Source organism: Podarcis melisellensis (assembly GCF_964234715.1).
Source record: "Podarcis melisellensis genome assembly, chromosome: 11".
Classification (NCBI taxonomy): Eukaryota; Metazoa; Chordata; class Lepidosauria; order Squamata; family Lacertidae; genus Podarcis; species Podarcis melisellensis.
In genome coordinates this window covers 29,107,207-29,123,077 of record NC_138543.1, presented here as the reverse complement: position 1 = coordinate 29,123,077, position 15,871 = coordinate 29,107,207, and the positions used below count along the sequence as shown (strand labels likewise).

The following is a 15,871-nucleotide window of genomic DNA, read 5'->3' as shown; positions in this document are numbered from 1 at the left end:
TACAGACAGGCCAATAAAGCCATTGGATACAACCCAATGCCATGAGGGCCTTGCGAAAAATGTCTCTCTTTTGTATGTGTAAGCCCCTCTGGTTTTCATCCAAAGAGAAAACAGATTAAAGATTAATCAGTTATGTCAGTGATTTTTGTTTTTTAATTAGGAAACTTTTTTTGTATTCACAGGTGTGGCAACCATCACTGTACTGGGAGACCTGGGAGCTTCTGGGATTGTTGGGATAGCTTCATCATCCACCCATATCCTGATCGGCGAGCCCATAGGAAAGTACAATGGGACAGCTTTTATTGGGTAGGTACATCTCTGAGATCTCTACATTCATTGTAAAACACTGTTGTAATCTATAAATTTGTGTCAACGTAGATTTGCCTTGAAGTAGATCCCATTGCTGTATATATGGAGCTTTATTTTCTTCTAGGTTTTAAATTTTTGATGAGCAGAATTTTAACAGGACAAAAAAGTTAATCTCCTCATTTCACACAGCAAACAAGGGGAGCCAAAAGTAAAACAATAAAAAACCAAAAAACTTTAATCTGTCAGTATAGCCTATTCAAAAGTATCAAAATCCAAGTCTAAAACATTTTGCACACTGCTAGAAGATGCCTTTGTATCCCCTGTTTGCTTGCATAAACAATAAAACAGGGCCAATCTGTCACAAAATAACTTTTACATTTTGTTCCTTTAGCCAGATGCAGATTATTTGTTAATTTTCCCAACATATCAACTTGCCAAACTGTCTTATGCCAATTAGCTAATGTGTCACCCTTTAGGTCCTTCCAATGTTGAGCAACAAGAAGAATGAGAAGCTTTATAGCAATTTGCAGCTTTATGGGGTTTTTTAATGCCCTAACTTTGTCAAAATGTCACAACCCTGTCATTTGTAGAAATCTCATTTGTAGAAATCTCAAGTAATTCTAGTAGTTTCCATTCACATCATTGGCTCTCAAAGTTAGGACATGCACACACAATTATATCCAAATCCAAATAAAATATTTTGATTATTTTATGGAATATATTTCCAAAAAGAGCTAAACTATTTGCAGTGTCTGTCATGCAGTTTGCTCTCATTGGCGTCTCTGTTCCCATACCACAATCCTGAACTGCCGTGTGCCCCCTCCCTAGCCAAGTATTTGTTAAAGAAAAATGAACTATGCAAAGGTAAACTGTGCAATAAATGCAAGTTTACTTTGGCCCTGAGATTCCCACCATCTGGTGAAAGCTTTAATTAATTTTAATTAACTATGGAAGGAGTCATCACTTATGCTTTCAATTAGACTGGGAAATCTCAGAGTTCTTCCCAATGCTTCTCTAGTTATCATAATATTTTGGTGGGTGACCAGCATGCCGGCATGCCAAGCAAACACCACACATGAGATGTCAAGTGTTCTGATCCCTTTCCAGAGTGCTGCTAGACCAAACCCACTACTTATCTCAACATGTGAGAAGTAACAGTTTTGACCGCCACCACTTCCACAGCCTAGATGCAAAAGCTTATGATAACAGGTGCTTCTTATGATTGTTAGAGAAGCTGGTGTCCAGAAGCACTCTCAGAATACCCAGGAGTTCACATACCATGCAGCTGCAGGTCAGATTTTGATACACCATGCCACATTATGAATAAATGTTAAGACTGAAACAAAGTACCTATATATATTGTAAACCTCCCTGTGAACTTAAGATGAAGGGTGGTATAGAAATTAAATAAACAATAAACAACAATATATTATGTGACAATTCACATGAGTTCAGAGATCCAAGAAACGGCTGTTTCAGTACAGTTTTCCCATTTTAAAAAACCCAATAATTTGCTGCAGCTTTATTTGAAGACAGGGGAAAGATCTGTTTAGGATTGACTGCAGTGTTTGAAATTGAAGGAAGAGCCAAAACCATGAAATCAAACTTGAAACCTGACCATGCTCCTGTCATTGCCTGCAGCCTAGTACGTGGGCCAGGGATTTTTGGAGAGGTCACCGTCTTCTGGAATATAACACCACCCGATCAGAAGAAATTTGCTGAGGTATCAGGAATGTTGACCATGAAAGACAGGCAGTCTGCTGCCATCGTACTGATACAGGTATGAACTACATTTTTTCCCTCCCAGCTGAGCAATCCTATACTCTCACTATATGGAATGGGAGGGGAAAATATGCTGCTGCTATGCGAGGATAATGCCCTCTGTGTCCTCTATAGACTAAGCCAAAGAAGGGAGGGGAAAACACAACACTATGACAAATCTCCAAATGGCACGAAAAAGCAGTTATGACTGCATCAGTCATGTAAACCTCCAGTGTCCACCAGCAGGAACTGTGCCAATGATGTCCACATGGCACTTGCAACCACAGAAGTAACTAATGAACCATGACAATTGGGAAAAGACCCTAGAACTCTTGCCTGCATCACAGCACACATAGAGACTCCATAGTGCCCCTTCACCCCATGACAGCAGTAACCCCACTATTGGGAGTCCCTGGTTTGAATCCCTTTGTGTTGCTCACAGGCACAACTTTGGATCACAACATGCACAGGGGACTAACAACAATGACACCCACAACAACAAAAAATGTACCTATTGGGTACCTATGTGCTGAAGTCCTTACTTGTGCTGCTTTGTGCAAAGTGCTCACTTTTTACACAGTGCTCTTCTCCACAGTTCCTCTCAATAGAGTTTGCCCTTCTGAGCTCAAAGTAGGCAGGACTGGAGGCCAGAGAAGGATAGCTCCATACTGTGTGCCCTGTCATCTAGGTTATGGTATTAATTTGTGGGGTTTATATACTGTAGTGGGTGCACTGTGATTGGGTGCTGACTTGCATCATATCCTATACTATGTTATTCCAATGTGTGTATGATGGCGTTGGGTTTTTGCAGGCAGATATTATATTAGAGTTATTTCTCCCCTCATCAAATCCAATGGGATGAAATTCCTTTAGTCAGTTCTTTGTGACCGGTCTGCAGGAGTATAGGATACAGCACAAGTGGGATGCTCCTCTGTGCTTCCCCAGTTCCACTCACAACTCCATCCCATTTTAACTATTCTGCAGGTGCCTCTTTGGCACTGTGGCTGCACTGGCAGGCTCTTCTATCCGTGTATTCCAGATGTTGTTCCAGCACAGCTACCTCGACAGTGGCCTATCTGATGTGCCACTGTCACAAGGCTTCTGCTGTATTTGATAACCCCTTCACTCGTATACATCGAGTATAGGCTTGTGACCGCTGTGTTCCATGTTGGTTAGATTTTGCATTTTGGTTCACATCTAAATGGGCTTTCCATCAAGGTGAACATTGCAAAATTCTTACTGGTTTGTCTGCTTGCATTTCTTTAGGCTCTAGATGACGATGTTCCAGATGAAAAACATCACTATCAGTTTCATCTAAGTGGTATCAGTGATGGAGGAATCATAAATGAGTCTGCCAGCACAGCAAACATCACCATGGCTGCTAGTGACTTCCCCTATGGGAAGTTTGCATTCTCCCAGGAACTGCTGCAGACGTCTGAAGAAGAAAAATGGGCAAGTGGGGAGTTCACTTATTGTATTTATTTATTTAACAAAACTTATATACCACTTGGTTTGTAACAAAACCTCTAAGCAGCTTGCAAGAAGTAGTAAAATTATTAAAACAGTTGAAAACAAAAGTAAAAGTATTTTAGAAACAGTTAAAATCAGCAACAATCTAAAACAAAATTCAAGCATGTCTGGGTAGGCTTGCTTAAAGAAAAATGTTTTAAGCACAACGCAGAGTACTAACCACTATATGATCATGGTCATAGTGTGCCTCCACCCTAAAATAATGGTTTCTTACAAGTGTGTAATGGGTATTGTGCGGCACCTGCAACAGTTATAACATACAGCTGTAATCAACGTTACAATGCAACATGATGTAGTGTCATTGGAGCCTTAAGGAATGCTTGTCCTCAACAGGCTAATATCACAGTTGTCCGTTCACATGGATATTACGGGCAAATTCGCCTCTGGTATCAGGCGATGAATGGAACTGCCGTTGAAGGCATGGATTTTACTCTCAAGTTCAGAGAGGTTACTTTTGAACCCAAGGAGACTATGAAAACTATTTATGCAGAAATCCATGATGATGACCTCCCTGAAGGTCCTGAGGAGTTTTCAATAGAAATGACAAAAGTTGAACTACTGGGAAGGTAAAAATAAATTTCATTGCATGGGAGAAGATTAACCATGGCGACAGAATTTGCTATATGTGGTACATATATATAACAAATTTAGAAACCCTGGATATCTTACTTGATGTTATGTTTTATTCAACTGTAGATTGCAAGATAGAGATTAATGACTGGGTGGTGTTGTTGTTGTTGTTCGTCTTCTTCTTCTTCTACTACCACAATTTGCAGTTGCCCAACTAATCTATATTGCAAACCAGGACCAAATCCAGACTAATTCTCTTGGAATGAAACTATGGTTAGCAGTGCAGCTATGTCTGAACTAAGCCAGTTTGTCACAGGACAAAAACTGGGACACCCAGGAATCTGAGCTTATTGCCTAATTTCTTTATATTTCCCTTCACATACTTTTGCAAGTGGATTTGATTTTACGATAAAAGAAAATGGACTGCAAGTTGACCAACCCCCTGAGATAGGAAATGCCTCAGTAATAAAAATCATTATATCGAAAAGTGACAATGCAGAGGGCATAATTGAATTTGATCCACTCTATACACGTCTGCAAGGTAGGTTAAGGATATAGTATCATACTGCATTTTAAAGAGCAAATGAATGACTTTATCGTTGTTAATGATGACCTCTGAGCTTGGTGTGGAAACAGATGGTTGAGCACTCTTGCTGGACCTCTGCAGGTCTTTTCAGAATCCCATGCACATGATATGCATGTCAGGGAGAAGCAGAATATTAATGTAATAAAAATATAATAAAACAGTACTATCCATTCAAAATCTTGTACTTGTTTTAGGTTTCGATTTCCTTATTTATTTTCTTTGGTGGCATCAATAGCTACAGAAGAATGCAAAAGTGCACTTAAACATCTCCCCCAAACAGAGTTTAAAGTTGTTTTTTAGCGCCAAGAAACAAAAACATAACTGTTGTGACGGGTACTCTTATAGATGTCCCATTGATACTATCACCCCTAAAGCAGAAAGTTTTGCTGCTGTTCCTCACAAGATGCCCTTGGCTCTTGGGGATGGTGGGAGTTCAGCCCAGTTCAGCAGCTGAGAACAGCAGTAAGTAGCGATAGCAGCGCCTCACTGTGTGCTGCACTGGAAAATGCAAGGCTTTTCCATGAATCTCTATGGGTTAAATAGCTTGTGAGAAATGTAAAATGAAATGTAACAACAGGGACCTTCTGAGTGATTCTCTCCCTCTGTAGTTCAAACAAGTAGAAATAATCAGCTTTCAAGGATATGCAACAAATGTCTTTGTGAAATAATCACTTTGCAATTCCAATTTTTGTCCTACCACTGGTGGCATTTGGGGGCAATTTCCTAATATTGCCTGAGTACCCCCAAAAAAACATATGAATTCAAGTAAAAAAAATAAATGATATGGCTATATACAAGCATGCAATTTAGAAAATGTCACTCATTCACTTTGAATTCATTTTTTGTAGTGGAAGAAGATGTTGGATTGATAATGATTCCAGTAGTGCGAAGACGTGGGACTTACGGCTTAGTGACTGCAGATTTCATATCTAGAAGTATTTCAGCTCTTCCTGACGGTGTTGACTACAGTATCATAAATAATTCAGTAATATTTCATCATGGCCAAAACCAGAGTTTCATCAGTGTCTTAATCATAGATGACGATGAAAGGTAATGATGTTGAAGACTTCTTTGCATATGATAGGGAAATGGATAAGGAGGTATAAAAATATATGAGAATATCTTTTGAATCATAGAATTGTAGAGTTAGAAGGGACTCCAAGAGTCATCTGATCCAACCCTTGCAATTCAGGAATTTCAACTAAAGCATCAAAGACAGACGGCCATCCAACCTCTGCTTAAAAACTTCCTTTTAAAAAGTTGCTGATAAACTTTTTTTCCCCTGTAAACAAAATTTTCAGCTGTGAAGCAAACATTGATCAAGAGTAAAATAGAGAACAACCATTATTATCTCAGTCTCTTTTCTGGTTTCCTGTAAATTTCTCTTATGAAGAAATTAAAAAAAGAGTTTCTATGTGTCTGTTAAATAAGCTGCAATTACATATATAAATGAAGGTCATGCACTGGCAGTTATTTTCCCTTTCTTTTGTCTACAGTGTAGACAAAATTAATTAATATTGAATATATGCAAATGTTCTGGTGAATTGCTGGGCATTCAGATTTTAATGATGCCTATATGGAGAGGTCATGTTTGGTAGCAAAATGTGATCTTTTCTATTGTTTCTGGAATAGAGAATATGCTGAGCAGTTTGAAATCCAGCTAATAAGTGCTAGTGGGGGAGCAGTCCTTGGGCTCCACCTAGTGACCCAGATAACTATTGCTAAGAGTGACTCTCCGCATGGGACTGTCCGGTTCCTCAACCAAAGCCGAATAATTATCCCCAATCCTGATATGTCACTGACGCTGTCCTTGGTCCTGGAAAGAACTGGAGGCTTGGTGGGAGAATCTCAGGTATGGCTCCCCGTCTTAAATTAGATGCTGGTGAATTCCTTTTGTAAGGATGCATTTTATTATGAAATGAATGAGATTAAATTTCACACTCCCTCATTTTTCTATAAGATTGTGTCGTATAAGATTGTAAACCAGATTATACAGGAATTGTTTCTGGTCTACGCATCTACTGAATGTGATAAGATTATTTGAACCTGCATTTAGACTAGGTGGTAATTTGGCTATCCATTCCCCACCCCTCTTACTGTGGTTGTTTTTTTCTGGTTTGTGTGCTTTCCAGTATTGCAGATTGGTGTATTGCTTGCTATCTTTTACATTTTTAAAAATAACTGATACATCATTAACTGCTTGAGGGTTTTCATGGACAGAAAGGTGGGATATAAACAAACACATGAGTGAAATGGGACTCACTGCTTTGGGCTAAGGGTTGTTAGATCAGTTAAGCCACCTGAGGTTAGAAGGACTGTGCTTCTCTTGCCAATACTCACATGGGAAATAGAGCAATTCTCCAGCCATCCTCCAGTTAATGTCTTTCGTAAAAGGTACTAGCTACCATAATTGTTCTATTGCAACTTGCTTATAATACTAACAAACGCTACCTTTGGAATTTATATATTTCACAGATTAACTGGGATATTTTGGGACCTAACTCAGAGGCAATTTTACCTGCTCTGAACAGTGACATTGGTGACCCGGTGAGCGGATCCTTTTATTTTAAAGAAGCAGAAGGTGGTCTGAGAAGCATCACCTTGGAAATTTATCCTCATGAAGAAGTTGAAGTTCAGGAGACCTACATTGTTCGACTGAGCATTGCAAAGGGTGAAACAGAACTGGATCCAAAGGCTGCCAACATTACACTAATAGTAAATCTGTTTTGTTTTGTTTTTGTTTCTGTAGTAAAGCAGGTTGGGTTGCTCAGTGTTTTTCCTGCCCAGGAATTGTTGAAAGCTTTGTGACATGAGGAAGGCTTAGCCATTCCTCCTCCCTGCATTTAAAGAGTGTGTGAGAAAGTTGTGGGGATACCTGACTAGCCCCACTCCCACTGCTGGCACACATAAGAGCCATGTCCATCTGTGCTTTGACCAATATCTGAAGCTATTCTATGCACACACTGATGAATAAAGCTCCTCCTTAGGAAGGTGAATCTTGGCCAAAATAAGAGTTCCTCTTGTGTTGAGGCGTTCTGGGAATATGCATGCATAAAGCCCCTTCTCATGCTTGCTGCATTGGCAGTGACATGGTGTGGCCAATATGCATATTGACCATGGGAGTGGGGCTAACCTCATGGCCCCACAGCCTCCCCACCAACACCTCTTTTCAACACATGGAGGCATTTGGAGTTGAGTGAAAATAAGTAGGCATCTTGCCCTACCAAGCTGTTGAGAAGCAGGCACTGATACAGTCATCTGTATCTTGGCCACTGTTCTTCTTAGATAACATTTCTTCTACTGTTTCTCCTTCCTGAACATGAGTGATCAATAATTTTTCCCATTTCAGTTTTATTAAACTTTTCTTCCCCCATAGAACTGAGTCATTCTAACCTTCCCAACATTTAATTTCTTTTTAATCATTTATGTTTATCAGCATCCAAAATTATTATTGACCATTGTTGTGTGAAGTCAATACACTTGATTTCATTTGCAGAATATGCACACAAAATCCTATTATCACAGTTCAGGTCCTTTTGTAATTTACATGCTGCTCTCATTGTAACCTTAACAAAACAATTAGTTGCCATGCTTAGGTTTGTTTATTTGTTCAAAAACAAGCTCAAAGTCACAGCATAAAAGATTAGTTGCATTGTTGTTTGAATCTTATGCCATTTTTTTAAAAGGGAAAAAGTAAACATGGAATTAATATCGCATGAATTGTTGCTTAAACTGTTTAATTTTTATTTGTCCCACAAGCAAGGAAAGTCAATTATATGCTGTTGTAAACATTTTTAGATTCTGAAGTTTGGTGATCCCAATGGAATTGTGCAGTTTGCCCCTGAATCATTATCCCCAAAGTACTACGAGGAGCCATCAGCATCTGAAGGGCCACTACGTATCGTGCTATTCATAATGCGAATTCAAGGCACCATGGGGAACATTACGGTAGTTTCAACCTTTGGTACTTATTTGGTAGTTTCAACTTTTGCTACAAATTGCAACAGTGTAATCTGAAGTCTTTAGCAGCACATTCGATCTCACCCTTGACTATGAAGGTGAAATTAGATCTTATGGAGACATCGTGCAATGTATGGTAGATTTGTAAAGTTCTTAACTACAGTTTCTGAATGTTTTAGGTTTTTAAATTTACAGTATGATCACATCTTACACAAGGGTTCCATGTATCTGCAAAAATACATATACAGTGGTGCCTCGCAAGACGAAAAGAATCCGTTCTGCGAGTCTCTTCGTCTAGTGGTTTTTTCGTCTTGCGAAGCAAGCCCATTGACGGCTTAGCGGATTAGCGCTATTAGCGGCTTTTAGCGGCTTTTAGCGGCTTTTCGCGGCTTATCGGCTTAGTGGATAAGTGGATAAGCAGCTTAGCGACTTAGAAAAAGGGGGGGGAGGGGAAAAAAGCCGCAGGAACTCGCAAGACATTTTCGTCTTGCGAAGCAAGCCCATAGGAAATTCGTTTTGCAAAGCACCTCCAAAACTCTTTCGTCTAGCGAGTTTTCCATCTTGCGAGGCATTCGTCTTGCAGGGCACCACTGTACTCAAACTCTTGGAACTGTCCCCGCATGAGCATCCTGGTGGTTCTGGAGACAGTGCGTGGAGACGGCCTTGCTTCCCAAGCAATGCAGAGAGCTTAGAAGCTCATTTGGAACTGGGTTTCCCCAGCACTTTTAAGCTCACTGCCTTGCTTGGGGAACAAAGTCCGCCTCCACATGCCAGCTCCTGAGCCCCCAAGATGCTCTTGCAAGATCTCACAGGGCTGTCTGAGTTCCCGCAAGATCTCACAGGAGCATCCCAGATTTGGCACGCAGACTGGACCTTACTTCCCAAGCAAGGCAGAGACCTTAAAAAACTCTTTTTTGCAGCAGGAGAACCCTTTTAAATATCTCCCCCTTGCTTGCATTTAACTTATGTGGCCTTCAGCCACATATGGTTGAAATTGCGCAAGTTAAATGTGCATAATAGGCAATCGTACTGTATTTCTTTGTTGGAATGATTTGGAAAACTATGTCAAGCATAAACAATAAATCAGTTTAAATGTTTCTTAGAGGAATGTGCTTATTACTTTTAGAGGGACATATTTAGGGGAACTGTTATTATGAGTATTTTGCTACTATGCTGTGCATTATGGTTTATTATTATGCTGTGTGAATTATGTTCTTAATGTCACACACTGCTCTGGGATCATTGATTAAAGGGTATATACAAATCAAATAAATTAATAATAATAATAATTTCATATTAAAACAAATTGTCTAATATGTAAAAAGATATGAAGGTCTCACCACTTTTTGAACTTACTGATCAAAGATTTTTATTTCAGGTTCACTGGGAGCTAAGTAGTGATTCAGATACTACAGATGATTTCCTTTTCACCAGCGGTTCTGCTGTAATTCCTGATGAGCAAAGGACATCTGAGATTGTTATATTCTTATTACCTGATGATGTCCCTGAAATAGATGAGCATTATGTGGTACAGCTTACTTCAGTGGAAGGAGGAGCTGATGTGGATCAGGAGAAAAGCACTTCTGGATTCACTGTTTTGGCAAATGATGATCCCCATGGAGTATTTGCCTTGTATTCTGAAAAGCAGTCAGTGCTGGTGAAGCACGATCTGAGCCGGCACATCCAGATTAACGTAACTCGTCATGCGGGGACTTTTGGAGATGTGATTGTGGAGTATCATGTTTCATCTCCTAGTGAAGAAAGCTTAGTCACGCCAGCCAATGCAGTGGGACATCTGCTAGTTAAAGCAGGCTCCAGTTTTGGAGTGAAGACTGTGCCAATACATACCCAGGTATGTAATTTCTCTTTACCTTGTAAGGTCCTTGAAACTGAGTTGAGTAAGCAGCATAGCAATACTTTGTGACCATTGTCCATTATAAGTTTGGCCGCAACCGAAAGCTTTCTAGAAAAATAAGAGTCCCATTTTCTAGAATCAGAGTGGGGAGGCACCCCAGAGGTCATCTAGTCCTAATCCCTGCCTGGGCAGGAAATCTGCTGTTGTAGCATCCCTGGTCAGTAGCCATCTGGCCTCTGTTGTTTTTTTTTTAAAAAAACCCTCTAACTAAGGAATCCACCATCTTCTGATGCTGTCTGTTCCATTACTGAATAGTAATGGATGGCAAAAACTAGTAATAAATTTTACCATCACAAAGTTCTTCCTGATGTTAAGTCTTAAACCACTTTAATATGCACTTGTTGGTTTGGTTCCTGCCTGCTGGAGCAACAAATTTGTTCCACCATTGATGTGTCAGCCCTTCGAAAATCTGAAAATGGCTATTACATCACCTCTTAATAATCTCTTCTCCTTGCTAAACGCACACAACTCCTTCAATCTTTCCTCCTCTGGGATACATTCCAGTCTGTCAATATCCTTTAAGAGATTGTGGCTGGGACCTTTCAAAGGAAGGGAGGTTTGACATGTGCAGTAGGGAGGGATTGCCTGTGCATTTCCTATCATATGAAAACATTGTCTCCCAGGAAAGCCCTTTCAATAGCAGTCCCTGAATTGTAGTCTTTGAAATACGCTTTTTCTATACGCAGTACTGATGGACAAAGAAAACTTGCAATTTAAAATATTTTCTTAGTGACAGCATGTTTCCCATAGTATAGTCTTTCATGGTCCAGAATCTTGCTTGGGTACTGTAATGGTTATATGGGGTTGCTCATGCGTAAGTTGCCGCCACTCCTGGCTAGGTAGCCTGGTTAAACCTTTCCTGGCTGGACAGCCCTTCACTTCGTGGCTGTTCAGTCGCTAGCAGAATCCGTCAGTGGGCGTTTCTTGAACTTCTTCCAGCAAAGAAGTTCTTTGATGCCAAGTGGGTAGCGGAGGACCTGTGCTCTCCCCGCTGGTCTCCAGCGAAGAGTCCTGGAGCCCCCTCTCCGATTCCCCCATCCGCCCCCCTTTATCCCTGGTGTTACGCTGATTTCCTTCCCCAGCCGATGAGTTCCCTCTCTCCCTGCTTGGCCCTTTTCCGGCATCGCTTGGGAGCCCTGCCTCCACTTCTGGCTCCGATGTCAGTTCCCTGACAGGTACAGTCTCTGTCCATGAGGAAACATCTGCCTTGGGGCCTGATTATGCTTTCAGCTTTTTCATGAACTATACTGGGTGAGGGTTTGCATGGCTGAACACCTTGTTACTACTACAACAACCCTCCTTGCACACTGTAAATGATTAATTATAATTGTATTCTGCTTATAGGCAATAAATAAATACTGAAGATGAACTTAAAACAGTTGTGGCTTGAATATGCCACCATCTGCCATTATTCATAATTTAACATTATATTCTATTATTCTTTTGGGAAAGATTTTAGAAAACAACATGTTTAAAACAGTTCTCAACATGAGGATTTCTTGTTTGAATGTCTCACACGTAGTTCTTATTTCCTAGCTGATGACAAAACAGATAAGTGATTATCTCCTTTCAGGTGTTTCTCTTCCTGGGCTTGAATTTTACTCTGAAACTGAACAGCGTAACCCTGTTCAATGTTAGTGCCAATATTGTGCCTAAAATATTAAATACAACGATGTCAGTCTCTGTCCCAATTCCCAAAGAAGCTGCCAATTCTCAGGTAAGTACAGCCATGTAACATCTGTACCACCAGAGGGCAGATCAAAATTAATGCAGACACAATGTTGTTAGAATTAACTGGCTGCCATATGTTGAAGCATTTGAACAAATTATTTGTAAATGTATCTGTGTAAAAACTGGTGAGGTTTTTGGTTTCAATATGTGCTTGCATTTACTTGCCATGCATTTAGGAAGCAACATGTGCAAAGAGCAGAATGTAGATTTTTATGGATCAAATACTAATACATTTGGTTTTGAAAAACATGAATAGTTTTTGTTATATGGTTCCAAATTCTATCAACTGCTTCAGGAAATTTTCATTTAGATATTATTAGACTTCAGAGGAGAGGAGAAGTGACCCACTGTATCTTGTTGCCATGTGTATGTGCAAAAAAAATACCTTGTGCTGATAGTGTGAGAATTAGATGCGTTCCAGAGCCAGATGTAAAAATTCTAGGGTTGTTAAAGAAGTGTATGATGCTGCCAGTAGAAGCAATACTTCATATAGGAATATTTGATCCACAAAAGTATAAATTTACTTTAAGCACCATGTAGCTGCTGCTAAAGAATAACATGTATGTGCAGGTAAAATCATCCATTTCTCACAATAACAACATCTTTCTCCATTTGGGTAGGTTGCCTTTGAGTCTGCTATCTTACGACTTACAAATATTACAGCAGGGACAACCCAAGCAATGATAACTCGGGAAGGAGTGTATGGCTCCATCACAGTAATGTGGAGTTCTGGATATCCACCTGGCTTGATTCCAGAGTTCCTTCAACCAGGCAATATTACACCAGCTTCTGGTGAGTGCCTCCATTTTGCCCCGTACAAGAAGAACCTGAGATCTTCTACATGCAAATCATATGCTCTACTGTTGGCACCATCTTTTGCTTCATAGAATCTTTAAACCACAAGGCTTAGGCTGTTGATGATTTTGCCCCTTCCAGGCCAGATGTATGTTCATCACATCACGACCCTGACTGTTGCAGTTTTATTTCATTGGAAGAAGAAAGTTCTTGAGAACACTGGGTTAAAGATGGCATTTTCCTATTCTATTCCTGGCCCACACATCTGGGGGGAAAACATATATAACTTTTATTATCTTTAATCATATAGAACTGTAAAGACTGCTCATTTCCTGCTTGCAGTATCTGATGAGAGGATAAAATTCTTAAGAGAGAATGCTGTGTCTTGCCAGGGATATTCAAAATTCAAGTTTTGTGTTATGCTTTTATTCATTAGGGTTTTATTCAAATTTGCATATGTTCATTTTATTTTAATATTTGTTAAAAGAAGGGCAACCAAGTCTTTGTAAAGAGACATACCACCATCTACCAGCAAAATACAGCTTTGTAAGTTACCTTACACCCAAATAAGCACAACATAAATTAACTTCTATTGATATTACCAAACCTTTGTTTTGTGATTGACTGATGAATAGAGACAAATCTGAAACTACGATCTAATGTGTAACTGTTGTTTCTGTTTAAAAATTCAATTGTTCTTTTAGCAACTTCCTTCCTTTCTCTTTTCAGGCATTGTTATTGTTCCTCATGGTGAACCAAACAGGACAATTTCTTTCCATGTTATACCAAATCCAAGTATCCCTGAAGCATTTGCTATACATTTGTCAGCTGTGCATAGCAATGTATCTGGTGGAGCTCATCTGAGGTAAGAAAGGCTATTGGTCAGATGCTATTCAGGAGCTGGACATTGGTAGTAAAAACTTTGATCTCATTTCATTATTCAATTACTCTTATATCCCCCACTCATTCAAGGAATCTTGACCTGCTCACATAGTAGTCTTCCCTTTGGGAAGCTTACAGAGCCAAACCTTCTAGCTTTGCAAAAACCATTATAACTTGCCTTCTGACCATTCATTACACAGAGATGTGTACATGTGCTTTTCTCTATCCGTGGGGGGGGGGGGAGAAATACATATGAGAAAGAACACACACAGAGAAAATCTCTTTATGAACTAATGTTTCCAGTACAGTGGTACCTCAGGATGTGAACGGGATCCGTTCCGGAGCCCTGTTCGCATCCCGAATGGAACACAAGATGCGACAGCGTGTCTGCACGTGCGCATGACATCATTTTGATGTGCGCGTGGCGAAACCCGGAAGTAATGTGCTCCATTACTTCTGGGTCGCCATGGAGTGCAACCCGAATTTGCCTAACCCGAAGCATATTTATCCTGAGGTATGACTGTACATTTAAGATGAATCCAATATACATACTCTTTTTTTCTTTTTGAAAAATTATATCCAAGTTCTTAGTTGGTTCCAGCTGTTAAAAAATGGTGATGCTCTTACCTAAGGCTGGAGAAAGATTTTTTTCTGATAACCAGAAGTGGTAAGATGAGCTGTTTTTGCTTGTGGTTGTACTTCCTTGTGTAGGTCTTCGCAAATACAATTTTCACTTTGTTTTTGTTCCAGACCAGGCTTCACCGTTGCTGAAATTGAACCAATGGGAATCTTCCAGTTTGCACCTAACTCAACGAATATTTTAGTAAGGGAAGAAGCACAAATGGTCAAATTGTATGTACAAAGACTTTTTGGCTACCGAAGCAACCTCACAAAACTGTTCTATCAGACCATTGCAGGAAGTGCCAAACCACTAGAAGACTTTGAACCTGTTCATAATGGAGAGCTTGTTTTTGGACGCCTTCAGACTGAGGTTGTGTTTGAAATTTTGATAATTGATGACAGCATTTCAGAAGGAGATGAAATATTTTTTGTGAACTTAACATCTGTGGAAGTTATAGCTACACACCCATTTGACCCAACATGGAATCCACTTTTGAACCTAGAGTTTAGTGTTGCATCAGTTACCTTACTGGCAAGTGATATTGTTATCCATAATGGAATTTTAAGTCTTGGACCAGCTATTATTTACATTGAAGAAGACACCGACAGCAGCACACCCAATGCAGTTCTGATTCATATTAGGAGGACTCTAGGTTTTGTGGGAAATGTTTCTGTCACTGTTAAAACATTTGGTGGAATAAGTGCTCAGAGTGGGACAGATACATTCCCTTTTGAGATTGTCTCTGGGATTTCTAATCTAACCTGGGCAATTGAAGGAGTCGATTTTGAGGAGCTGACTCTGTCTGTTACATTGCTGGAAGGGGAACGAGAAAGTCAGGTGTCTGTCAGCATTCTTGATGATGATGAGCCTGAAGGACAGGAAATGTTTTATGTTGTGCTCTCTGACCCTCAAGGTGGAGCTCAGATTACAGAAGCTGTGGATGAACATGGTTTTCAAGGTTTTGCCACAATTATTATCAAAGGTAGGAGCTTTTTAGTGGAATCAATAAATAAATTAAACACTGTTAAGGTGGTTATTATGTTATGCTTACCTAGATTTTAAGAAGTTTTGCTGAATGTTGTATTTTTGTTGGTTTTATGCAAAGTGCTTAGAGAAAAACTGTAGTATTAAAAAAAAAAAAGGAACATGCTGATGAGCTATACAGTAGGGATAAGCAGCCCTTCTGGGCTGGGACCAAAATTACAAGGCA

General features: G+C 39.8%; 1 protein-coding gene across 5 annotated transcripts in view; it reads left to right on the top strand.

The window, feature by feature from the left end:
• ADGRV1 (adhesion G protein-coupled receptor V1) overlaps window positions 1-15,871 on the top strand; it is a 242,414-nt gene that overhangs the window by 101,313 nt on the left and 125,230 nt on the right. For 4 of the 5 annotated variants that reach the window (XM_081930116.1, XM_081930117.1, XM_081930118.1 and 1 more), the window contains 14 exons: window positions 183-306; window positions 1,951-2,089; window positions 3,337-3,522; window positions 3,934-4,166; window positions 4,563-4,711; window positions 5,605-5,806; window positions 6,389-6,608; window positions 7,232-7,471; window positions 8,555-8,704; window positions 10,095-10,568; window positions 12,205-12,348; window positions 12,983-13,154; window positions 13,887-14,022; window positions 14,790-15,643. In XM_081930116.1, coding sequence (XP_081786242.1) covers window positions 183-306; window positions 1,951-2,089; window positions 3,337-3,522; window positions 3,934-4,166; window positions 4,563-4,711; window positions 5,605-5,806; window positions 6,389-6,608; window positions 7,232-7,471; window positions 8,555-8,704; window positions 10,095-10,568; window positions 12,205-12,348; window positions 12,983-13,154; window positions 13,887-14,022; window positions 14,790-15,643 — 3,423 coding nt within the window. Of the gene's footprint in view, window positions 1-182; window positions 307-1,950; window positions 2,090-3,336; window positions 3,523-3,933; window positions 4,167-4,562; window positions 4,712-5,604; window positions 5,807-6,388; window positions 6,609-7,231; window positions 7,472-8,554; window positions 8,705-10,094; window positions 10,569-12,204; window positions 12,349-12,982; window positions 13,155-13,886; window positions 14,023-14,789; window positions 15,644-15,871 lie in introns of those variants that run through there. The other variant, XM_081930120.1, reaches the window with a different exon arrangement.